At 43.9% G+C, this 25,614-nt stretch overlaps 5 protein-coding genes across 5 annotated transcripts; 4 read left to right on the forward strand and 1 right to left on the reverse strand.

Moving 5' to 3' along the window:
* Positions 1 to 4,520: 4,520 nt before the first annotated feature.
* LOC124315280 lies at positions 4,521 to 8,463 on the forward strand. Its single transcript, XM_046780845.1, has 5 exons — positions 4,521 to 4,794; positions 4,870 to 5,162; positions 5,285 to 5,443; positions 6,206 to 6,466; positions 7,317 to 8,463. The coding sequence occupies exons 1-5, from the start codon at positions 4,650 to 4,652 to the stop codon at positions 7,995 to 7,997; spliced, it is 1,539 nt and encodes a 512-aa protein (XP_046636801.1). The 5' UTR covers positions 4,521 to 4,649; the 3' UTR covers positions 7,998 to 8,463.
* A 1,726-nt stretch (positions 8,464 to 10,189) lies between these two features.
* Positions 10,190 to 11,881, forward strand: LOC124315297 (serine/threonine-protein phosphatase 6 regulatory ankyrin repeat subunit A-like). Its single transcript, XM_046780873.1, has 3 exons — positions 10,190 to 10,671; positions 10,741 to 11,089; positions 11,162 to 11,881. Exons 1-3 carry the CDS (start codon positions 10,291 to 10,293, stop codon positions 11,875 to 11,877), a joined length of 1,446 nt encoding a protein of 481 aa, XP_046636829.1. The 5' UTR covers positions 10,190 to 10,290; the 3' UTR covers positions 11,878 to 11,881.
* A 2,095-nt stretch (positions 11,882 to 13,976) lies between these two features.
* Positions 13,977 to 18,202, forward strand: LOC124315128 (RNA cytidine acetyltransferase-like). Its single transcript, XM_046780570.1, has 16 exons — positions 13,977 to 14,203; positions 14,281 to 14,372; positions 14,435 to 14,606; positions 14,670 to 14,854; positions 14,923 to 15,124; positions 15,187 to 15,391; positions 15,451 to 15,709; positions 15,772 to 15,901; positions 15,969 to 16,117; positions 16,185 to 16,266; positions 16,333 to 16,913; positions 16,980 to 17,203; positions 17,267 to 17,439; positions 17,506 to 17,751; positions 17,821 to 17,957; positions 18,024 to 18,202. The coding sequence occupies exons 1-16, from the start codon at positions 14,096 to 14,098 to the stop codon at positions 18,145 to 18,147; spliced, it is 3,069 nt and encodes a 1,022-aa protein (XP_046636526.1). The 5' UTR covers positions 13,977 to 14,095; the 3' UTR covers positions 18,148 to 18,202.
* LOC124315357 lies at positions 18,169 to 20,610 on the reverse strand. The gene is made up of 6 exons (XM_046780990.1): positions 20,425 to 20,610; positions 19,301 to 19,788; positions 19,050 to 19,226; positions 18,711 to 18,987; positions 18,486 to 18,623; positions 18,169 to 18,414 (listed from the first exon to the last, which is right to left on the reverse strand). Exons 1-6 carry the CDS (start codon positions 20,477 to 20,479, stop codon positions 18,323 to 18,325), a joined length of 1,227 nt encoding a protein of 408 aa, XP_046636946.1. The 5' UTR covers positions 20,480 to 20,610; the 3' UTR covers positions 18,169 to 18,322.
* Positions 20,611 to 21,137: 527 nt separating this feature from the next.
* LOC124315181 lies at positions 21,138 to 25,333 on the forward strand. The gene is made up of 5 exons (XM_046780669.1): positions 21,138 to 21,961; positions 22,314 to 23,033; positions 23,140 to 23,408; positions 23,932 to 24,491; positions 24,557 to 25,333. The coding sequence occupies exons 1-5, from the start codon at positions 21,856 to 21,858 to the stop codon at positions 24,924 to 24,926; spliced, it is 2,025 nt and encodes a 674-aa protein (XP_046636625.1). The 5' UTR covers positions 21,138 to 21,855; the 3' UTR covers positions 24,927 to 25,333.
* Positions 25,334 to 25,614: the final 281 nt, after the last annotated feature.

Consider the following 25,614-nt stretch of genomic DNA (forward strand, 5'->3'; position numbering starts at 1 on the left):
ACCCTCTGCAGTCTCTATCTCTTTTTCTATATAGACGTATAAGGCAGCATAAGATTTATTGCCGCGTTGATTGGATTATAATGAGACACTTTGCTGGACGCCAGGGCGGTGGGCGGCGTTTATATGGCGCAAGACGGTCAAAAAGGATGCGGACATTGTTACGCTGCTGCTTTTTCTAATGGATCCGTTGTATAAAAGCCAGAAGATCTATATACTATACCGTAATACGATGCTGTATATCAGAGATATGTGTATAGTATATCATTGTTTGTAACAAATGACGCGGTGCTGGGCGTGCTATGGATCTTTGGTGGTTGGAAATCAATCAAGTCTCGCAGCAGACTCAATGGATTAGACGATATTATTATTGCGCTCGGATCAACCTGCTGCTGCTGCTGCGGATGAAGAGGCAAAAAAGAAGAATGAAGTCGCGTTCTCTGCGCTCGGTTGATTTCTTCTTCAAAATCCCAAAGCAGCAACAGCGTAGAACAGAGTGACGGATGATCATCCACCGAATAATCATCCATCAAATGTTGACTCCAGCGTCGCTTATTCTTTTTTCCCTAGATCTGATGTAGCCTATCTACTCGATTAGACATAGCTATAGATCCCTTATAGATCTACCAATCTACAATAAAAGTTCCCTTTTATATAATATGTGGGTCTAACAGTAGCAGTTCCAAAAAGGAAAAGGTCTCCCACGAACTGTTGATCATTTTTTGGGGGATTGTTTTTCGTTTTTTTCTTCCCCATTCGATTTCCAACAATTCGCCAATCAAAAAAGTTTCCAGTTTCATCTGAATAATAAACCAGCGCGACAAGTATAGTAAGAAAGTTTCCTTGAATTTCCCCATTTAAAAAAAAATCTAGTTTGGTATATATATAGGCTATAACTCTCCTGATGCTGTTCACGAATAATTAGGATCATAAAAATTGACATGGCAAACCAGCCGAGCGTATAGAATTGCTGAGAGAAAGAAGAAATGGAAACGCAAAAGGGCGAAGCAAATATAGTATCTAACATGCGGGACCATTTTCAAAAGTTGATGGGCGGAGATCAGTTCCACATCAGTCCTAGTAGCAGCACAAGCGTCTCTTCCAGCAATGTATATAGCTGTACAATAGAAAAGGTTTCCATGAATATTCAAACGATATACACCCAAAAGCAGCATCAGCAGAGTCTGTCTATAGATATTGTTCTCGCCTGTATGCTGATGGAAAATCTAGATCCTTTCAATAACCTGCTGTGGTAACATTAGCAGAAGCTTCGTCGTCTGGGTGTAATGACTTGTGCTGTGCCAGTAGGAGCAGACACAACGTGTCATCCCGGTGACCTTTTCCAGTTAATACAACGCTGCCATATATATCTGATATCAATTCTGTTAAATGCTGTAGGATATACATATAGGCTCCATTGAGCCGAGGATTTATAGTCTAAAGTTTCGATGATACTCTCTATAAAATGTTAGGAATATATATGGGCCCGGTTATAAGCCGCTGTATATAGGCCATGAAATCTTAAGTTGACAGGCCGGTGAGTGGCAACTCTCTGCCACCGCCGCTATATAATATAGCGCCCCAATAAAACTATACATGGCGGCTTTTGCTTCTGCTGCTACTTCCCCCTCTCTCTCTCTGATGTGAGGTTCCTGCTGGAGTTTTTCGTTGTGTTTTCATCCGGTATATACTGCTGTGCTGCTGCTGCTGACGCTCTGTCAAAACCTAATATCTTGACGGATCTCCCGAAATGAGAAGCGATGGCCCGACAAAATGTTCAAATGCTTCTGACTAGGTCTATACCTGATATTCTCTATGATATCAATGTGTCTATGATATCTACTTAGGAGGTAGGCTATATATACAGCGAGCGGCTTTTGGAAGTATAGGAGGCCACTAGGGGTTACAAGGTCTCAGACAGCACACACGAGTGGAAACTGTCAAAATCCATCCATGAGGAATATCTAGCCTACATCAGCACAGCAGCACATCAGCACGGTAGATTTTTCTCTTGTGTTTTTTTGTTTGTGTGTGTGACAGCTTCTATTGGGAATGACATCCGAAAGTAGGGAAGTATATAGAAAAATATGAAAAGAATGTGATCCTTTCTATCGATGTGAATTAGTCAATAGGCGGAACCCAGCATCATCATTGCATCTGCATAAAACATTTAAATGCCAAATCGATGCAGCAGAGAATCATTTTTTTTTTCTATAGGTACGACAACCGACATCGAAATCGACATGTAGGTAATTTAAAGAAACTTGGATTTGGCCTTTATCCTATACTATTCCATCGCTTTTCAAATTTCAAATGTTGTTTATCGCGTGGAATGAATTAGCCAATTCTTCTCGTGATTGAGCAAAGCTTAATGAAAGCGGTTTATAGCGTATAGGATATATCTTATATACGTATGTGATGACCTTTAGATTTATTCAAAGCGAAAAGTTATCGATGCGAATCTAAAATAAAAGGAAAAATATACCAACCACTTTTTTTTTTGGCTTTGTTTGCTCCCGTTTGTTCATCAATGACAAATGACGGCCGCGCGCAGCAGTTTGATAATCGGCTTTCTTCTTATTCATCTGTCTAGTTGTAATAATGTAACTTGCGCAAATCAAACTTAATATATTATAACTTTGATCGCTCTGATTATTATATACAACTTTTGACTATTGTGGGTTTTTATATACGTATAGATATAGCCTATTGCCTTATAGATATAGCCTATCCTTTGCTTTTGAATTACGTAGTTTTATCAATCATCTTGCATTCGGCTCTACATAATAATTCACCGTATAAAAACGTGACGGTGCAGCATAATCAAAGTCTAGAAAAAGGTGACAGCGGAGCCTAAGAAGTCTGACATTGTCGAGCGCTATGTGTCATAGAAAGAATATGCTGGTTGGGGAATCTCTGGAAAATGACGTGTGGATCTGAAATAAGCTCTTCAGATTCACATATTATATATGGAATTAAGTGAATCAAGAGGTGTGTGTGTATACAGTCGCGGGCGGGCGTGGGCTGTATTGAGAGCCTGAATGAAAAGAAGAGCCAGAAAACAAGAAGGAGAAAAACCTATATACACAGCACGAAAATGTGCTGGGGAAATATAAAAGGCATAGACAAATTCACTAATTCAAAGGTTCCCAGCAACATCGCGCACACTATGACATCTACCTCATAATAAAGCATATCTAGCATACCTTTTGGATAATACAGAAAAATATGCAGTCTACCTCTCTTTCTATAGACTTTTTCTTCTCCCCCTTTATTTCCTGTAGGTCCTATACAGTTGTGCAATTGGAATATCCCGCCTATAGCGCAGGTATGTTATACATAATATACGCCTCATTGTCAATAAATCAGAAAGAAATCAAGAAAGAGCAGCAACAACAACAGGGGAGGAACCCGATGTACACATAAAGCTATAACATACAACAAGAGAGAAAGAAATGAAAAAATCTGATCAAATAAAAAACCAAAAAAAGTACAGAGAGAGCAAACAGAGTCGATTGAAGATTCATGAGGAAATTTTCCAGTGACAGTCGGGACACGAAATTCCCGTCTAAAAACAAAAAATAATAAAACTCTCAAAAGAATAAAAGAAAATATATATTTTCTGTACATATAGGTAGACACAGATGTGTTTAGAGAGACGCTGGGATATATAGAAATGCTGTGCTGTGCCATACAGTATCCTACGTGTTTGTATATAAGAATATCTATACCCGCGTCCCCTCCTACTGTATATACTGCTGCCGTCCCGCCCGTGAAATGTCAACTCACCTAGTCTAATATTCATTTATTCTATCGTGCTGTGCTGCTGCTATACACTGGATGGTTTCTCTGCTTGTGTGCTGCCTTTCGACTCTCTGGCGCACAACTTTCCCTCACTCCCTCCATCAGCTGATTCGATTCTTTTATTTCCTTTTTTTTAAAAACAATAACAACAACAACAACGACACACATACACACAAAAAATAGACAAGCCGATCACGAGAGTCTATAGATGCACCTGATATTATATCCGTATAGATCAGCACGAAGGAGACGAGAGAGAAATATATATCTAAAACCCCGGCCACTATATACGGTCTATATACACATGTCCATCAAGTTTGCATTATCGATGAGCTGGACATGCGATGCTGGGGCTGCTGCCTATATAGAAATGCTGGCCTTTTCGTCTAGATTCTTTTTTGTTTGTCCTATTGCTGGAAACACGGTTGGGGGATGGGCAGCAGTGTTGAGATCCTCTAAATCTACAAACAGATGATGTTACAAATAATATACACTGAGGCGAATTCGCCTGCTGTGTCGACGTTTTCCACTGGAAAATATAAACAAATATCTGCCAGAACGTCACGAAAGGTGGGAAGACCAGAAGGGGGGGGGGTGGATATAATAAACGAAAAGGAGAGAGAAGGGGGGAAAAAAATAATAAATAAAAAGAAAATGGCGATGATGAACAGGTGCGAGCCGACGTGTGTACGGGAGTGGGGGAGGGTCGAGTGAAAATTCACGCAGGTGATGTCAGCAGTGGCCCATCAGCTGGGATAACTGGCAGTCGTCGAAACAAAGTGGATTGGCGTGATTGGAGAATTGAATCAAAGTGGCGTGAAATTGTGATTGATCTTTTCCTAATCAAAATGTTGTGGTCCGTTTTGAATTTGCAGACGAAAATGGTGGCCATGTTCGGATGCGCCATCATCATCGCCCTGAGCATTTTGATCATCATTTGCTTCTTGATCCCCGACTCCTGGTGGATTTTACCGTGGGCTCCCCATCAGGCAGGTGAATTAATTGCACCTTCAATTCTTTTTCAAATGAACTCGGCCAAAATGATTCTCAAAAACTCGAATCCATAAGATGAAGACCAGGCGTTGAACGAGCCCGAAGGCAGTGACGTCCGACTCCGTGATTTCCACCAGTGGCGTCCGGAAGACGAAGATCATCCAGCGGAATTGATGGATTCAAGGAATAAATCTAAAAAACCATCCAGCAGCAGCAGCAGGCTGTCGAGAAATGAATTATGCTACGACTCTTCCGGGTACTCGGTGGATAGCGGCAGGCCCGGCTCGCTCCTGACTGGCGGCCGTGAGTCGAGTCTCAGCAGCAACGGGTCGAGCGTCGTCAGCAGCCCCAGTACGTCCAGCAGTCGGGTAGGTCCGGCCTCGTCTTTAGCCATTGATGGAATTCTTTGATTATCAATGAGAGACGCTCACGTGACGATATTATTTAACGGAGCCAATTCCCGTTTCCCCTCTTTACACAACACACACAGAGCGGGTCGACGACGACGCTGGGCGCGATGACGGACGAGCCCGGCAACCGGCCACAGGTTCACCTGACATTGCAGACTCACGTCGTCGGCCAATCGGATGACGTCAAAAATGGCGCAGCAGCAGCAGCGCTCGACCTCCAGCTGATAGTCACCATCGAGGCAAGGATTAAAACAATTGAATTTGTTTTGTTTTTTGGTTTGACAAAAAGATGCGCCATATGTGGGTGAGTCAATGCGGGAGGTTGAAATCGGGTTGCACCTGTTGTGACGTGTCATTCAGTCGCAATTTCCCCTCCGGGCGGTTTTTATTTGTTTCCCAGCAGCGCGATGCCCACACTCTGTCTGATTGGTGTCAAATGATCAATCAGCTACTCACACACACACACCCACTTTGTCTAATAGACATTTCTATATTATTCTCTCAAAGTTCAGATGATGATAATAATTTGTTTGTGTATAGCGGAGCGCGTGCGGATGGCACGCGCCTAACCAACACCCTCCCACCCACCCTCTAGGACAAATAAATAACCAGGAAATGCATAATAAAGAAATATATATGGAACAACCGGCGACCGTGCTGGATGTCTTAGAAGAACCTTGATCTACCCGACAGATTTCCTAGTGTCACTAGTTTTTTAGTTTCCTTGCAAAAGACTCAAAAAGGCTAAAAGCTTATCACCATTTCATCCGTCGCCTTCCACTTTTTCTTTTGGATATTAAACAACGACGAAAAGAAAGTTGCCCAGGTGACTTTTTCTACGTTGCCATGACTACCCGCATAAGAGAACACACGTATACTAGCAGCTAGATGTTTGATCATATAGGCTCAACTTCTGTATCATATAAGCTATATACCCCGCTGGAAATAGAATTTTCACTTTGATTTGAATCCCGGTTGTTTGAATATATATTTGCATACAGAATGCGACGGATCTGCCGTCGAGGACCTACGTGGACACGGTCGACCCGTCAGTCAGTGTCCGGTTGGAGCGGCGAAGTCGACTGGGCAGTTTGATGGGAGCCTTGATTGGCAGCAGCAACAGCGGAGGCCGGCGCAACAGCAACAGCAGCCACCAGCAAGTCGTGACCGAAGATTCGACCTGCCCGGTCGTCTACCACAGCCGACACCCGCGCTTCCACCATCTCGTCACGCTGGCCGTCCCCAAATCAACGCAACTCAAGGTATAGAGCCGCACAGACCACACGTATGCATATATATAGAATCGAATCAGGATCGAACAATCAAACTAGACAATATAACAGGCCGTCATTCTCTACTGCGAACAAACCGGCCCCTACAGCAGCAGCCGGCCTATAATATCCCCCCTCTGGCTGGTCCGTCTCTCTTTCTCTCCGCCAGCTTCTCCGTTAATAATGGAATATTCAATTCCGTTCAGTCAACCGCGTTCGAATCGTGATGAGACCTACACACAAGTTTCTATCCCCCATCCATCCATCCATCCATCCAGTCAGGACTAGGACTGACAATAGACGTTACATATAGGCAAAAGCCTTTTGTTTATTTCTTATTAGATATTTTCCCTTTTGTTGTCAAGTTCGGTCAGCGGAATATGTTACAAGGACCGTCCTGAAATTTTCAGACATTTAACAATTCTATTCCTCTCCTCCTAATACGTCACAATGTATTTCAAGGATATCTGATGGCCATTTGCATGTCAGGTCGTGGCTTATTATATTGGCGGGGGCAGGTTTTGAAATAATATAGTGAAATTCAGTCTAACTTATTTAGAATTCGGTGGTTGTCGGAGATCAAGAAATAAACCGCATTTTAAATTCAAGTGGGATGAAATAACTGACCCTGGAAAAAGCAATTGAAATGGATCAAAAGAAATGTTTTTCACGAATCTTCACGGAATATGTAAAAAGGGAAAAAAATAAAATGTGTTCAAATCCATCTGGCGATCAGCCTAATAACTTTTTTGAATAATTAAAAAAAAAAATACCCAAATTGGATGTTTTTTTTTAAATTTTCTTTCTCAAATTAATTCAATTTGATTTTTGATTTGATTAGGATTGTCAATTGGTTGTGAGGGTCGAGGACAAGGACAAGCTGGTGGGGACGACTGAGCTGGGCGAGAGCCGGATTGACTTGCGGGAACTGGATTTGCTGGCCGGCTGGCTGGAGGGAAACGGCGGCCAACGATCGGCAGCTTCTTCAGCCGGAGGAGAGTCGACGGTCCGTCTGAGTCGATTCATCGACATTTTCAAAGCCGAAGAGAAAGGGGCCGTCCTCCTGGGCCTCTCCTTCCTGCCGACGTCTCAGCGAATCACCGTCCACATTACGCAATGCAATCGGCTGGCCAAGACGGCCGACTCCGCTGCTCATAACAAGGCCGTCGTCCGGCTCTTCCTCCTCAACGAGTCCGGACGGGTCCTGAAGAAGCGGAAGACGGCCCCGTTCGACCCCAACGGCGGACGCGTCGAACTGGACGAACTCTTCCACCTGGACGTCGAGATCGAGCGCTGGGATCGTTGCGTCATTTTGATCGTCCTCTCCCGCATCGTTTCCTCGACCGAGGTGGAGCAGCAGACGACGACGACGATGGCCGTCGTCCGCAGTCCGCCCGTCTACCAGCACTCGGGTCACGTGGCCCTGGGCAAGCGGGTGCTGGGCCACGCTGAACGGATTCACTGGAACAGCGCCTTCCAGAGCCCCAGGCGGGTCATCAGCCAATGGCACGGCCTACACTGACCGGGAAATAAAAACCCGCGAAATTTGAAAATGAAATCTAAAATAAAAATTGAATTGTTTTTTCTTTTCCTTTGATGGAAAATGTTTCCAAGTTCGTGCTGTGTCCTGTGTGGGTTTTGTATCATCTCCTCCTGTTTGTTTGCCATCGATCGTCTTTGGTTTCACGTCCAGCGGAAGTCGGACGCGCAGGGCAATCCATCATTTTTAATTTGAAAATATTGTGACAGCCCCCACCAGCACCACCCCACATGCTGATATTGGCCCATCACATCCTGTGATGGGCCAATATAATGTATAATCAAAATTCGATGCGGCGAAAACAACAAATGCACAAAGTCGAACGCACTTCTATCGTCGATTCAGCCAATAACCTCTCAAACTCATTAGTCTCCCAATTGGCATCATTACTTTTTTTTTTTAAATTTCCCGACGAAAAAATTCCAATAAAAAATTCCAAAAAATCCAATCCATTATAATAGAACGAAGCGCTTATTTTTGATTACATAAACGGACCGGACAAATCGGACGACTTTGTTGGGACGGGCCTCCACGTGCGACCCAGATTGTTCGAGTCGGCCTTGATTGACGCCGTCTGTTGTTGGTGTTGATCGGCGATACTATATTTGATCGCATTAGAATATTATGCTGAGCAAATAGACGAGAGAGTGGAGTGGATATTATATGTCTCCAGCCTCTCCCACCATCCCACAAATACTTGGGCGTGTGTGTTTGGGATGCTGCTGGTTAGCAGCACATCCAATTTTTTATCGAACAGATGAGCGCATCGTCATATCATCGGCCAGCAGCTATTTTTGGCTGATGTAAGCACAAGTGACACTTGATTCTCTGTTCATTTCTACATACGAAATTTCAATTCATTAGCAAGCAAATCATATGGGGGGAAAAAAGGAGGATCTCCGTTTCCTTTTTGTTGTCTATACCGCCCGGAGAAATTAAAACAAAAAAAGAAAAAAACTGATAAAACACAAATAAATAAATAACAAACGTTGGAATAATCAAAACAGAGTCGGCGAGTTTCTTCGGAAGGAAAGTATAAAGAAGGTCGCCGGCCGATTGGTTAAGTCTCAAAACTTGTCTGTTACGTTTTCTATATGATCCCGTCCCGACCCGACCAATCCGGCTAGAACCAACCCCTACACGTGTAGGCCACCACTTTGATGATCCTGGCCACCAGCCACTTGGGATGTGGAGATGTATACCACAAATCGATGATTCGACAACTTATTAGTCGTCTTGCAACAATTTGGATTTATTTTGCACATTTAGCCAATAATTAGCGATTTTGGCAGAAATTAATTCGATTAGATTCCAAGTCCAGTCTAAAATTAGATCCTCGCTGAAATTTAAACCGTCGGACATCCGGCCGAAATTAGCAAAAGATGCCCGAAATACACGCACGCCAAAATAAAACTAGACGGGTGCTCGATCGCAGAGTTCACGGCCGCCAGCAGCGATGCGTCCCACTGCTGGTTTTCATTACATTATCACACACATTGAATGTTATATATATGCAACATCGGTCGGACTAATGATTTCTATAAATACACCAACAGCACTTTATTTACATTAGCTAATGTAAAACGATTACGTCGGAAAATCTAGACGAAAGTGTCGGATTGAGTCCCGACACCCGCCGTGTGACCTCCACAACCCCTTGCCAGGACTTTCGGCTATTAATAAACACAAAACCCATTGAAAAAAATAAATATTAAACCACTTTTTAAAAATTGATTATTTAAAAAATTAACGAACGGGCCTGTCTAGGCTGGTGTCTGTGCGGTCGTCAGTTTGATAATAACATCATCTCCAAACGATTATACGAATTGGAGCTTGCCCACGTTAGGCAAGTCTATGTGTGTGTGTGATGGCCAGCAGACGTTTTATCGGTTTGATCGCCCAGACAGTTCATGTGCTGCCCAGTCAATTCATTTTTCAGAGGGAAAGAAGAAGAACAATCCAAACACGAGAAATTCCAGGAAAAATAACGACCATATATTGTTATCAAAGTCAAGGATCCGTGAATGATGTCGAGTCCAAAATTCCAATCATCGCCAAAATCGTCTAATCATCGATCCGCTTTTTTTATTTTTCGAAACAAAATTTTATCTTTTTCTATTTTATTTTATTTTTATTTTATTTTTCTGGTGGGGAACTATTTGAAACACGATCAAGCCCCGCAGGACCTTTAATAAGAGGCCGACAGTGTAGCACCGAGGGAGTCATTCATCTCTGCTTCATCCAAACGCTCATCATCGTCAGCCAACGCCCAGCCATGAACTACCACAAGCCTCTTAGAGCGGCCTCAGTGCTGCTGGCCGTCCTCTGCCTGGTCGGAAGCCTCGACATCGGCTCGGCCATGCCCAGAGTCAGGGACCGTCCGTCCGGTGGCGAGCCGACGGATGCGCTGGATCAGCGCATCGGCGTCCTCCTGCACAAGATTTCCAAGCCGATCGTTTTGGAGAGTTCGGCCGAGTACAATGTGATCGGCGTCCAGCAGAAATCCGACAAAACACCCGTTCCATCCGAGCTCAGATCGGACGTCAGGGCGGCCGTTTTCGTCCTCCGTGAGACTCAACTTCAAATGCTGTCCGCCCTGTCGGCCCAAATTAAAATCCAGGAGAAATTGGCATTGTGGGCGCCCCATATGCCCAAGGTAATTTTTCAAATTTTTCAAATTTCCCGCCTATTTTGATTTGACTAGAATTTCCAATAAAATCGACAGACTGAAGACCGTCAGATGGAAAATCAAATGGCCAACGTGTTTCAGAAGATCTCTTCGCCTTCGTCGTCCAGCAGCAGCCAAGGATGGACGAAAACGGCCGGTCGACCCAACAATAAAGTGGACGACATGAGTGACAATTCCGAAGCGCTTTACTCGGCCATCAAGGAGATTGTCGTCGTTTTCCAGGAGACTCAGTTCAAAATCTCGTCCATCCTGGCCGTCCAGGCCGACATCCAAGCCCGACTCGACTACTGGAAAATCCAGCTGGACCGAATTTTCGTTCCAGAAGTCAAAATGGCGCCGTCCAGCATCCCCCCGAGGGAAATTCCATGTTACGCCGATGACACTCGTATGAATTTCAATTCATTCCAACTTAATTTCCGTCCAAGTTTAATGAAAGAATTTGATTTGCGCCGTTTAGAATCCAAGTCCAGTTGGCTCCTGAAGGCGTTCGAGTGCCATTCGGCGAAGCAGGCCACTTTCTGGATCACTTCCGGCGCCAATTGGCAGTCCAAGTACGGCAACCAATCGGCTCTGCAGTTGGCCGTCAGCCAGAACTGGACTCCGGTGGTCCATTTGCTGTTCAAACGCGGGGCCGATTGCCGGACCCAATCCTCGTCCCAACACGAAGAGACGCTCCTCCATCAGGCCGTCAGGGAGGACGCCGAAGTTTCGCTCTTCCGGCAGCTCCTGACCAACTGCGAAGTCAACGCCACCGACAGTCTACAGAAGCAGACGGCCCTTCACATTGCGGCCGAGCTGGGCAGGAAAGAGCTGGCCGTCTTGCTGATCAAACAGGGGCGGGCCAACGTGGAAGCCCAGGACGAAATGGGATTCCGTCCGCTACATTTCGCCATTAGGAGCCCGCCGATAGTGACCCTGTTGGTGGGCATGGGCGTCGATATCGGAGCGACGACAGTGACGGGAATGACGCCACTCCATCTGGCCGTCATCGAGAAGCAAATGGCGACGGTGAAGATCCTGGTGAAGGCCGGCGCCAAGGTCAGCAACGCCCTGGACATCTACGGTCACACGCCACTGGACTACGCCGCCCTCATGTCCGACCACGAAATGCGGGCCTTACTGGCCCCTTACGCAACTGTCGAGGAATATCTCGTAGGAATCCCCTCCAATTGAAATTTTTTTAATAATAATAATTAACTAAAATAATAACTAAATTTTAAAAAATGTATAATTAATTTTTCTGACGGCGCGCAAATTCAAATTGGATCTAATTTAAATCTTTTTTTTTTAAACTCTGCTGTTGGATATGTATACCTGTTTGAAAATAAATCTACTCAAAACGTGAATGAATTAATCTATAAATGATCGTTTATTGAAATGAAAATCAGAAATCGAACGCTGGACGATGCGACTGCTGGGCGAGTTTTGCGTCGAATAAGATGACGGCGACTGGGAATAATATTTGGCGATTGATTTTGTTTTCAAAGTGATTATAGTTATACCATATGAATAAGTTATATACGCACGGTTCAAAGAGTACAGCAGATGGAATGGTTTGAAAAATACGCCTACGGGTCCCGGTCTCTCCGCTCCAGTACGTCAGCGTTATCTAACACATTTTTGTTCGAGTCCATTCGGTGAAAAAAACCCAAAAATTAAAAAAAATAATCAAAATAAAAGTTGCGTCAAATTGTGGGTAATCTTAATGTAATAGCGGGTTATCAACGTTCGTATATCCCGGGGGGAACCAATCATGTAATCAAAAGGCCTAATTGAGAGTCGTCAAAAGCAGAGGCATCAGCAGCCGGGCAAATAGGGTGTGGAGTCACAGTTTCTACAGCGCATTAGAGGAGTTGCTGGCGTCTATAATAACTAAACAACAAAAAATCGTGTCCTTCTTGGGAGGGAATCTCAATAGTGATCGCCGAGTAGGGCACGCACCATTAAATTGATAACAAGCAACGCCGAGTTGTTGTTTTTATGAGAGCTATAGGAACGCCATAGACGTAGTATGGATGTGATGGCAGCAATTCGATGGAAACCGAAATGAAGTAAATAAATAAACATCTCCCAGCTCGCCTTACAGATTGTTAATTTCCGTCGATAACCTTTTTTTGAACCGCAGTCGCCACCTACCGTCCGAGGCTTCCACTAAATTTCAGATTATTTAAGCGCCAAACTTGAAAATAAAATGCGCAAATGTAACATGTCATTTGACAGCTCGACAAGATTTGTAAGATTGCAACGCAACAGACGGGAATAGAAGAGAATTGATTCATTTTCGTCCCACTTGTTCTTAGAAACTGGAAGTATTTCTGACTCTCCAAGTATTTGCCAAGTATTACAAGTTGCTTCAAATAACTTCTTTTGGGGGGGATCAGAAGGTCGTAAACATAAGCAGGCAATTAAGCATTGATGCTAATACGCAGCAACACCAACCAAAACAACATGGACAATGTCTAAAAAAGTTCGCACACAATCCACTAAATGACTCATTCAGGGCTGGTTTACAATAAGCTTCTTAAACAAGGATCTTAGGTAATAGGGATGATTATAAGAATACTCGGTGCGGATGATTGTAGTCAACTTTGCCATTGAATTTTGATGATCTACCATTCCATTTTGTTACGACGGCAGTGGTTAAGGCTCTTACCTTCATGTTTATTGTCAATTCATTTGATTGTGAAATTTATTACAATTTATGACGAACCGCATTACGCGCTACATAAGTTGACTCAAGTTGGAGACGCATTTGAAAGCCGGGACCTTAATACTTTTTTCTGAGTTAACGTGCTTAACGCAAAGGTAAAACTGGTAAAGTAATGCAACAACAAAGAGACAGGCCCTGCCTACAGAGTATATAGACTACAGTCGTATCAACAAACAGAGTTTCTCTTTCAGCTGATTCCAAGAGTCTGATCATTTATTATTTAACAAGTCGGCCCCCGCTGGTGAAGCGAACATTCAAATGATGAAAAAGTCAATCGTTGGCACTTGCACTGTATCGTATAACCGAAGCTGAAACTCTGTGATAAATAATTGATTGCGTTGCCAAGGCACAAGGCTGGAATGAATAGGTAACTAGACATTGATTTGTGGTGGTCGTACTGATTCTAAACTTTGTTTGAATTAACTAGCCGTCTATTGAAGGTAGAACCACTAGAACGTTTCATCTGTTGGACTGGACACGGTCATTTTTCAATTTTGAATAGGCAAATCGGCTAGCCGCGAGCCCACGAAAGAGAATTTTAAAGAGCAGTAGTCCGAGTGGTGAGACAGGGCTTGTGTGGTAGTAGTTAATGGCGGCCTCTATGATCGAGCATGACATACACGTCTGTGATTTAAACATTGGGACTGTCTCCTCGAACAATTTGTAATTTTTTTGCTAAAAATGGTGCGCAAAGAGCTGGATAAGAGGATCCGCACCTTAATCGAGACTGGAGTAAAACAGGGACATCGATCCATGTTTGTAGTTGTCGGTGACAAAGCCCAGGATCAGGTAAATAATAAAACTAACCATATTTCTTGTGAGAAGAGACAACATGTGACACACTATTTTTTGGTTTCTTTTTGAAGACGGTTATTCTACACAATATTTTATCAAAGACGACAATCAAATCAAGACCCAATGTCTTGTGGTGTTACAAGAAAGACTTGGGTTTTAGCAGGTATTACATTTTTTTATTTTTGAAAGATGGGGATGCTTTAGCATGTTTTCGGGTACTTACAGCCATCGTCAGAAGCGAATGAAACAGATGAAACAAAAGAGAAAACAAGGCAAAGTTGACATCAATGAAGATGACCCGTTTGAGCTTTTCATCCTTTCCACCAACATTCGGTACTGTTACTATGCAGAGACACATAAAATTCTGGGTAACACATTTGGAATGTGTATTCTTCAGGTTAGTCTAATTTTTTGTGTCTACTTTTTAAAAAATTGTAAAACTATCCATATGTTTTTACAGGATTTTGAGGCCTTGACTCCCAACATCCTCGCAAGGACCATTGAAACAGTTGAGGGAGGAGGCCTGGTTGTTCTCTTGTTGAGATCCATCAACTCACTTAAGCAGCTCCATACTATGGCCATGGATATTCATGCGCGGTACAGGACTGAAGCACACAACGACGTGGTTGGCCGATTTAACGAAAGGTAAAAACCCAAGATAACTTGTACATGTTTTATCACTGACTACTACTAAAAATATTATTAATTTCTAGGTTTATTCTTTCTTTGGCCTCTTGCAATCGTTGCCTAGTTGTTGACGATCAACTCAACATTTTGCCCGTTTCGTCTCATTCCTTCGAGATTAAGACTATGCCTGCAGTTGAAACAGTTGAAGAACTAAAAGAATTGAAAGCTAGTATGCAAGATACTCAACCTGTTGGTTCGCTTTTGAACTGCTGTTGCACTCTTGACCAGGTAATTTAACAGAATTAAAGAAAACCATGAACTCGGCATTTAACGAAGTACCGTGTTTCCAGGCCAAAGCTGTTCTCAAATTTGTTGAGTGCATTTCGGAAAAAACATTGAGATCAACAGTGGCGTTGACGGCTGCTCGTGGACGTGGTAAATCAGCCGCATTAGGACTGTCGATGGCAGCTGCAGTTGCCTTTGGTTACTCGAACATATTTGTCACAAGTCCTAGCCCGGAAAATCTGAAAACTCTTTTTGAATTTATTTTCAAAGGTGAGACTTGTTTTTGATCTAGTTGTGAAAAGTATTTTTTCTAATGCCCAACATTTCAGGCTTTGATGCACTTCAGTACAGCGAACATGAAGACTACAGCATCACGCAGTCGAGCAATCCTGAATTCAACAAAGCCGTAGTGCGAGTAGATATTTTCCATGATCATCGACAGACCATCCAGTATATCCATCCGACAGACGCAGCCAAACTTGGCCAAGCTGAACTGGTCGTGATTGACGAAGCTGCAGCCATCCCTCTACCACTTGTAAAAGCCCTGCTTGGGCCCTATCTGGTTTTCATGGCATCCACCGTCAATGGGTAGGCTCGCTTGGGAAATATTAAAACTGTACACGTCAAGTTGATAATTGCCCGTGTTTTAGGTATGAAGGAACAGGCCGATCTTTGTCACTCAAGTTGATTGAACAGCTGAGAGTGCAAAGTCGACCCATGGGTGCTTCTACAAAACACAAGGAGGTCGATTCGAAACTTCTGGGACGAAGCTTAGCCGAGGTGAGTTTCATTGTGATGAGTTTTATTGGAATTTATTGGTAATTTGAGGTCGTTTTTATTTTTGTAGATTACATTGGATGAATCTATTCGATACCGAAACGGGGACGCTTGTGAAGCTTGGCTGAATCACCTTTTATGTTTGGACGCAACTTTAGCTCCGCCTATGCCGGCAGGTTGCCCATCACCCGAGAATTGCGACCTCTACTATGTGGACAGGTGAGCTTGAGTTAATTATGACTTGCTTGTGTGGATCTAATTTGATGATTATTAAATGGGAGTTTAGGGACGCGCTATTTTCCTATGATAAAGCATCAGAAGCTTTCCTTCAGCGTGTCATGTCCTTGATGGTATCATCACATTACAAGGTAAAGCCAGAACTTTTCTTCATCCGTGCATCTCGTAATCCATGCCATTCAACTTGTTGATTTTAGAACACCCCCAATGATCTTCAAATGCTCTCTGACGCACCTGCGCATCATCTTTTCTGTCTGCTCGGACCTCTGGCGTCATCAGGAGGCAAGACGCATGAAGTGTTTTGCGTCATTCAAGTCTGCCTTGAGGGTGACATTTCAAGCGCATCCATCATGCAAGGACTGGCTCGAGGACAAAGATCGTCTGGTGACTTAATCCCTTGGACCGTGGGCACCCAGTTTCTTGATCAGGATTTCCCGAAACTATCTGGAGCACGCGTCATCCGCATCGCCACTCACACGGATTATCAAGGCATGGGTTATGGTAGCCGTGCACTGGAGTTGCTGGAAAAATACTATGAGCGAAATATGATCAACATGGAGGAAACGGAAGAGTCCGAACACAAAGGCCTCAAGATTGTCAACGAAGAGACTGTTGGCGAGCTCGGGAAGGATCAAGGAAAATCACGAAAGTTGCGACTTTTGCTGAAACTTAGTGAGCGGAAACCGGAACGGCTAGACTACCTTGGCACGTCTTTTGGTCTAACCGGACCTTTGTTGAAATTTTGGAAGAAAGCTGGTTATGTTCCCGTCTATCTCAGGTAGCGATTATTGATTCAAATCAGTGAAAATATTTCTGTTATTTTAAAGAATGAATTTTTGTCTAGGCAAACGGCGAATGATCTTACGGGTGAACATTCTTGTATCATGTTGAAGGTTTTACGTGGCCAATTAGAAGATACAGTCCCAGTGGATAACCAGTGGCTTCAAGCCTTTTGGTTGGACTTCCGTCGTCGCTTTATCTCACTCTTAGGATTCCAGTTTAGAAAAATGAGCCCAGCTCTCGCCTTGGCCGTTCTCCACAACAAATCTGTCAGCGAAAGTCATACTGGTATTCATTTCTTTAAAAATGTGTGTGATAGAAAATGAAATCTTATCAATTTTAATGTTTTAGATATTTCGCGACAAGAATTAGAGATGCAATTGAGTCAGTACGATCTTAAAAGGCTCGAGTACTATTCACGCAATATGGCAGACTACCATCTTATCATGGACTTGTTGCCGAACGTTAGCAAAATTTACTGTGTGGGCTCGATGGGCGATACGCACTTTTCTGCTGTTCAACTCGTAAGCAAACTTGGATAATCTCCTTTAGAATTGTCATTCATTTTCTTGTTTTTATTTCTATTTCAGGCTATTTTGATTGGCTTGGGATTGCAATACAAGACCGCTGATGAATTAGCTACCGAACTAGAGCTCCCAACCACTCAACTATTAGGCCTTTTTAATCGAACCATGCGTAAGATGTCGCAGTATCTGTCTTCAGTTGTCGAACAAGATGTGGCTGCTGCGTTGGAATCCAACTCGGGACGAAACTTGGTTTCGTTTGCCCAACCTCTCGCCCAGTCTTTATCAGACGAACTTGACGAAGACGCCAAAGTAAGTGTTTATTGATCTTAAAATCCAATATTGACACAAGTTGAAGATAACAAATCATTCCGTCCATAGAAACTGAAGGAGCAGCAGATGGAAGAATTGAAAAAGCTGCAACTAGACGACCTCTCGCAGTTTACAATTAAAGGCAGCGAGAATGAATGGAGTAGCGTGTTGGCCAAAAATCCCAAAGGCATCGTCAGCTTGAAAAGGTAAATTCGTTGATTTATTTTCAGTAGTATTGATGTATAAACCAACTTTTTTCTTTGCTTTTGTAGTGGCGAGAAACGACGACTACTCGACGCTGCCGATGATGAAGCAAAAGTGGATGAAGAAAAGCCCGACAAGAAAAAGAAACACAAGAACCAGAGTCAGCGAGGCAAAAAGAAAGTTAAGAAATAGACTCTTTTATCTCTTTTCGAGTTTTTGTGAAACAAATATATGTATTTGGCACATTGATGTCGGTTTTGTGAATTAGAATAGATTATTCTAATTCACATTGCTCTAAATAATGTTAGATAAGACGGCAGTTAGACTTTTACGAGAATGGTTAATGAATTGTGAGCCGGAAAGAAATTCACACAAGATAAGCTATCAAAACAGTCAAAATGGTGGCAGATAAGCTAGCGTAAATGGACGTTCCACTTCCTGTGTCGATCGATACCGAACCTTTTTTTAAAAAACAAAAATTTCAATTGTTTTTGCTCTTTGAGCTTTATTATAAATTTTAAGTTAATCACCATCCAAGTGAGATTGTGAGATAAATCGTTCCAATGTTACTACAACTTGATCCAGCATGTTAAGTCGATCTGCGGTTAAAAGTTGAGTACTGTTGCAAATGGTTATCCCGCACATCCTTTGAATTCCTCGCCATTTACCTTTTAGTGTGAAGAAAAATGATTAAATTGTAAATCTTTATGGCGGTAATAGATATTGATATATCCTTGGTTTAGATGTATACGTACTGGTGTCAGTGAGAAGAACAGCAGAAAGTGGGTTGTTCTCAAAATTCCAAAACGGAACGTGATCTTGCTTTAAGAATTCGAAAAGTGCCGGTGAAGCAGCTGTGCGGCGGATTTCCAGCTGGTACAAAGGGTATCGCTGTTGCGTGTCAGTTCGGTTCCACTCTTGCGCGATACTGTAATCCAGTTGGAGGCTTCTGAGTCTCTCCTTGGTGACCATTGCCAAATAGTTGCCCTTGTATAGATTTGCTTGGATTTGACTGAACGCTTCCGGAAACGACTATGTAATTGGAATATTTTCAAAAATGTTAACGGTTAACGCATACGAGACCCAATTTTTACCTTTTCAAATCCGTTAGGAAGAACTTGCGATCCTTCGCTGCTGTTATAATTCATAACTGAATCAAGGATGATGGCACCAAGGAAACTCGGTTTAGGTTGCGAGTCTAGTACCGTCGCCAACTTTTCTTTGACGAAAAAAGAACTTCCACCTATCTGGGCCATGCCATCGCTAAACTCCTGTTAAGAAGAACAAATAGTTTAAACATTTTTTCTCGGGTTTTTCTAAGGATTAGATAAGATTGTTTACTTACGTTCTGGATGTCAAAGGCGACAAACATGATGGTATTAACAAGTACAGCCTTGCGGTTAACTATGGCATCAGCCAGCCCGCGAGCTATTTCCAACATGGCAACTACTCCGGAGCCGTTGTCATCGATACTAATCAATACGGAGGCATCCGAGTCGTAATGAGCGCCGATGACTAGGATCTCGTCTCCCGCTTTGCCTCGATTACGTCCAGCGAACGTCACAATGATATTTTTGCCTTTGATTTCGGTCGCAATGTTGGGCACGAAGCTGATGGATGTGTGAAAATCCTGAATTTCCATGGTGGTGTTGGGGACATTGTGGAGAATTTTTTCGAATTCCGACAAGATTCCGGCACGGGCGTTAATCCAGTTGACTTCGTTGAGATACGGGTGTCTGGGCAGAGCGAAATAATCGGTGAGCAAACTCTTGTAACGACCCGTTCTTTCGGCTGCAGTCGACCTGCTGGATGCGGTTGATTTAGCTTCTCCGTCTGCAACAGGAAAGATTTTCAAAGAATAAGAAATAAAAGCGTTGGTGTATATAACAAGCACAAACAACCACATTTTATAGCGTGAGTCTTCCTATCATTCTATTTATTCTGTGCGTGCCTGTGTGTGTGTGTGTATGTTGTATATATGTTTGCGTGTGTGTGTGTGGGAAGAAAAAAAGACTTTCGGACAGGATATCCGCCCAGCGCTGTTTGGTTGTTGTGTATGCACACACGGTTGAAAGCTTCTTTTGCAGCAGTCACGTCTGTTTGGTTTACTTTTTTCTCTCTCTTCACAAAAAAGAAAAATCTCGACAAAGGGTAAACGGGAAAAAGAACTGCTTTGATGCGCTATTTTTTAAGGGTGGACAAAAAGGAACATCTTCCCATCGATGTTTTTCTTTTCCCAGGGAATTTCGTTAGCGTTTGATGTAGAAAATGCCGCACTCGGAATGTGAGTGGAATTTTGTTTTAGGGGGGCGCTAATTTGAAATGATCATTGTGTGTCCTTCTACTATTGTGCATCTAGCCATTAGCCGGAAAGGAATCAGTTTTATGGCTCTGCAGATAACGTACCGACACTAATAAAAATGCGATAAATAATTGGTGACGTTAGTTGAGTAACGAACGTAGACTTACTGGTTGCGCAAACCGCGATGGTCGCCACGAGTAGTAGCAGTCGCCAATGCACCATTTTGTTTACGGTTAATTTATTTACGACCTCGTAAAGATTGACCAACAGTCGAGCTGGAAAACGAAACTGTACTGAATGGCGGCTCTTACCGACGCCTTTCTCTTATACACAAAACTGATAGCCCATCGAAGATTACGCAGCGAGTTCCTTTGGTAAAACCAAAAGTAGAATGTCTTATACTATAATCTTTTATTTCGGTCCCATTGCCAATATCCTTTGAGACAACATCCGCTCCAGCGACGCATCGCTAACTAAACAAGTTGACACATCTTTACGACACGACCGGAAGAAGAGGGGGGGGGGGATTCAAATATAATGACTTATTATCACTCCTTCTTAGAGATTCTAGGAAATAAAAAGGAACAGAGTAATATAAAGACTTGTGCGTTGATTCATTTTGAGGGGGTGAGCAGCTAACCGGCACGCAAGCCAGCGATAAGACGCGCTCTCTGTCACCCGGCCCCAACCGAGTCACTCACGCGGTTTTAGTTTATCATTCGGATTTTCGATTGATTAGGGCCGGCTTTCCCGTCGTTGATAACGAACGATCGATATTTCTAATCCACGTAGGATCTTTTTTTTTTTTTTCTGTTGTACCACAATGTTTTCGTGGTTTCTGTTCACAGTACTTTCTGACCAATGACCATGTTAAACAACCCGACTACACACATTGTCGGGGCACGGAAATATCAATATTCACGTTGTATTGGCACGCCGAACAAACGGCCGACATTTTGCCCATACGTGAGGGAAAGTTGCGAGTTTTTAAAACATTTCCAAAGGAGAGAATACAACACGAGTCCGTTCGATGAGTTGTCAATGTCATAAAAATGACAAAAGCCTGTCGAAAACTTTTAGAAAGCCATTCTCAATCAGCAGGTGAAGGGAAAGAAAAGTCAGGAATTCAAGTTGCAGGGATGAGCGCCGGCGCAACCGAATAAACTTCGGGGTTCCCGTCACAGTCGGATCACGTGATGTTGATGATTGGCCACGCCCTTGTTTTTACCTGCCCACTGCCGGTGAACGGGGGGGGGGGGGGTAGAGTAGGTGTGTTCTGCTCTTAGAGATCGATTCATTTACCTTTTCCCGTTGCTCTCACTCGTCCCTCTTGAGCTTGTCTATGGGGGTTTCGATCTGATGCGCTTCAAACACACAACCGGATGGCTCTCCACATGCCAGTGACATGGTGTGTCACCCCTGTCGAGTAGTGGTTTCATTCCTTCGGTCGAAAATCGCAAAATACCCGGCGGCCTTTAGTATTCGCTGGTGTTGTTCAACGGCGACTTGTGACTTGTGCGGAGAATCGTGGTCGTTTCGGTGGTGGTGGTGGTGGACAATCGGCGGATAAATCGAAAAACCAAAAAAATGGGTCCGTCATGAATCCAGTCATTCTTCTATTCCTTCGAGTCGGACTGGTGGCCGTCGGGTGGTCGGCCTTGTCCGCCCAAGCCGCTCCCGTTTTACCGTCTTCATTGGATGTTGGTAAGTCAAATTGAATTACTTTTTTTTAAAACTCTGTTATTATTGGCATTCCGAAAGAGTAGAATTGTGTTTCGGAATTTGGTTTTTTCTAAATGTCATCTGGTCCACAAAGACCAACAACAACACAAAAGACGACGGTAGCGTTGCCATGGCGACCACCGAGTTGTTAGTTGGCTGTGTGTCCCATCCGGCGCGGTGGTCAACCTGGATGGGGCTTATGCTTTTTCCCCTATAAATAGTTCATCATTTTTTGTTTGTCTTTTTTTCTCTCTTTTTGTTTTGTTTTGTTTGTGGGGGGGGGCTTCCTGTTGTTGATTTTTCCGTCGACGGACACCGCACATGCCGTGTGTAGAACTGGTGGATGTCACAGCAGTCGATGGCGATGATATTGTCCAAAGTTCCATGATCACGCCATTCCCATCTGGCAACGCCGCCGAAGGATTGCAACCGGACGAGCCCAACTTTTTCTGGAGTGGCTCCGGTGATGATCCCGACGCCGGAATGACATACTGGATCACGACAACCGTGTATAAAACGGCTGTCGTGACCATGACTCCATCCACGCCCAAACCGACCGTCGCCACTACATCTCCGACGACCATTATTACCCCGACTCCGCCCCTCAAGGAATCATCAAGTCCTCCCATCACCTGGCCGATCGAAGCCTTCCAGCCGCGAAATTGGATTCGAACGGTCATCCGCTCGGATTCGAATGAAACTTGGCCCAGATTCCACCAACTCGTCCAGTCTCGGCTGGCCAAAATGTATTCCGACTTGCTGCAGCAACGGAACGGGAGCAGCACCGCCGCCGGGGCCGGGACCGTTTCGCCGCGTGCCTACGTCATCATTCACAACATCACCCGTCGATTGGGAGATGTCGACGTCATCTACGCTCTGTCGACTTGGCATCATCAAATGCTGATGGGAGGATCTGTCACGACGCGTCTAGTCGAACCTTATTTGGCGGTCGGAGCGGTGCGGAGAGTCGACGTCACGCGTCAATTGTGTCACCGGCCGGTGAACGACACGCAGGATGTTGCGTTGTGCCACTCGGTCGTCATCCAAGCCGAACGTAATTCACTCTCCCTACTTATTATTACAAAACAATGGGAAATGCAAGTGTCATTAACATAAACACATTTTTCATTCATTTCTTTTTTCGATTGGGCGGGGAGCAGCTTTCATCCGCGCGGAAGAGACGAGCGTGGCCGCCACGGCCAGTGCTAGTACCCAATACTGGATCGTCGGCACCATCATAGCCGTCGTTTTCCTTGTGATCCTAGTCGTCGTCCTCATCTACCTGATGGGTCGCAAGAAGAACGAGCGGATTAATAAGAAAGATGTCGCCGTCGGCAATTCGTCTCCCCCGCTGCCCCAATCCGAATCGACTTCCCGGGCTAGTCGGAGCAAAGCTAGCAAGTTTTCGAAACAAATCGTGTCAAAACTGGTGAGTTGGTGTGACATGTATCAGCTCAGACTTTCTGTTGACTAAATCCTCATTTTAATCCAAGTGCCAAATGACTTGAAGATCATTTGTAAACGCCAATTGTCACGATATCGTGAAAAATTAAAACAAGAAACTTTAGCCCCCTACACACGGCTTCATAAATACCTTTACAAAAAAAGAAAATCATTTAATTTTAACAGCTATAGGGGGGTGGGGTGTGGAATTATAGCAGGGCGTAACAAAAAAAAAATAAAACCGTTATACAACAACCCTAGCGTGTCACGCCGTCCATTGTAACTGTGAATCAATCATCGAAGGAAAAGAAGAGAACACCCAAAAGTTTTGGGCTCCATACCAGGCCTTCCGGTTATCGTGTTGATGTCTTTATATACTGCATGTTGCGTGTTTTTTCATATTATGATTAGATGAGCTCCGTGATGGATCTGTATAGCTATAGTTGACTTTTGTTCGTTATTTGTACAAGAACTTGGGAAGATGGATCTAATGTAATTCCCAATCATAGGTGGCGAAGGCGCCAGCCGAAGTCGAGAAGGATCCCGATCCTTGGATTAGAAAGTCGCGCAGTACGTCGAAGAAGCATCGCAAAAATAAACGGCAGCTGCGGCCCCTAACGGCCCCGGAGAGAAATGCGCACCGCCAAAGTTCCAGTAGTCTCTCGGCCATTGTTTCCGGATCTTCCACGACAAGCAGTCTCGACCGAATGGAATATCGTCTATCTCGCGAAGAGCCCGTTCAACCCAGCCGTGGCGCCCGCCGACTAAAACGGAAGAAAACGTCAAAGACTGGCGTCATGTCACCCGAGAAAGCCAATAAAGAAGAAGAAGAAGAATCGCGGGTCTCGGTGGTGGACCCACCCGTTGCAAAACCGCGGCGTCAGAAGAGCCGCACTTCCGTCGAAATGGAAACTCAGGAAGTATCGGCCGATTTTAGTGGCCGACCGGACACCCCTGATGATGACAAACTAATAACCCACGAAGCCCCGGAATTAGTTGTTCTGACTGACGACTATGGATGGCGACCAGGCAGTCTGATTCCGTCCAGGGTGACCGTCGGTGTCTTTGGGTAAAATAAACCAAAATTCTGTAAATTGTTCAGTCGTTCAGTCAAATAATTCAAACGAAATTCAGTTCTAGGAAAATCTCTTCTGCTCCAGTCGCTCTTGAAACTACCAGACAGGCTGCGAGAAATGGTCGAGAAACTGTCCAGCCCAGACGGGCGTGGTCGACGCCTGATCAAGTGGAACGTATCGGATCATCGAATTATGTCGAGCACATCATTCCAAATAAGAATTACGAATCATCCGCCAATGAGAGTGCGAACGGTCAATCGACCCCAGAACCGCAACGACCGACAAAGAGCCAATTGAAGCATCCAACTCTTCACATCCATTCGATATCTTATCCTACTTGGCCCAGCTTAAGCGACACGGATCCGGCCATCGAGTTGATTCGCTCCATTAAAGAAGAATTGAAAAAATTTGATCCAAAAGTTTCTTAGGTTTGCCTCTTTGAGGTGAACGGCATTGAAATATTCGGCCAAGAAAATAGGATTCTTTTCGACCAATGGTTTTTGGTAAAGTAATAATCAAATGTTTGAACAAAAGATTATCATCCCCTGAATGAGTTTGTCGCAGCATGTAATCAATAACTAAACCATGGACACTTCCGAGACTGAAATCAAGCCCCGCCCTAATATTTTTGGGCTGTTTCGGAAGCATTGTACTTTGTATATAACGTGATGGGAATTTGATTTAATTGTTAAGTCCGTTTGTTTCTGTGTAAAACGTACAAATGATGAAAATGTTTTTTGCGCATTCTATTCTTCTACCTGCCCCTTGTGAACATTGTTATCATTTATGGTGGTTTTTTTTTGTCTGCAGTTGCAATTACAACTTTTCATCGTGACGACAATATCAAACTTTTTCATCGATGTGTACGTGAAGTCAAAAAAAAAATCACGAATCGTGGTCGTGCGCACCAAACCAAACTGAGCAAATTGCAACTACTTTTTATCTTTGTGGATTGGATAAAAATGGATAATAAACCCAATCAAGCTAGGATAGTTAGGATTCTTTTTTTTTTCGGGAAAATGTCATTCAGCCAGAGTCATCCCATCATCGGATGATTCGTTCGTGACTCGTAAGTCGGATTCAGCTGGTTTTACGGCACCTCTAGCGGCTGGGCGG

This window comes from Daphnia pulicaria, chromosome 11 (assembly GCF_021234035.1).
Source record: "Daphnia pulicaria isolate SC F1-1A chromosome 11, SC_F0-13Bv2, whole genome shotgun sequence".
Taxonomy (NCBI): Eukaryota; Metazoa; Arthropoda; class Branchiopoda; order Diplostraca; family Daphniidae; genus Daphnia; species Daphnia pulicaria.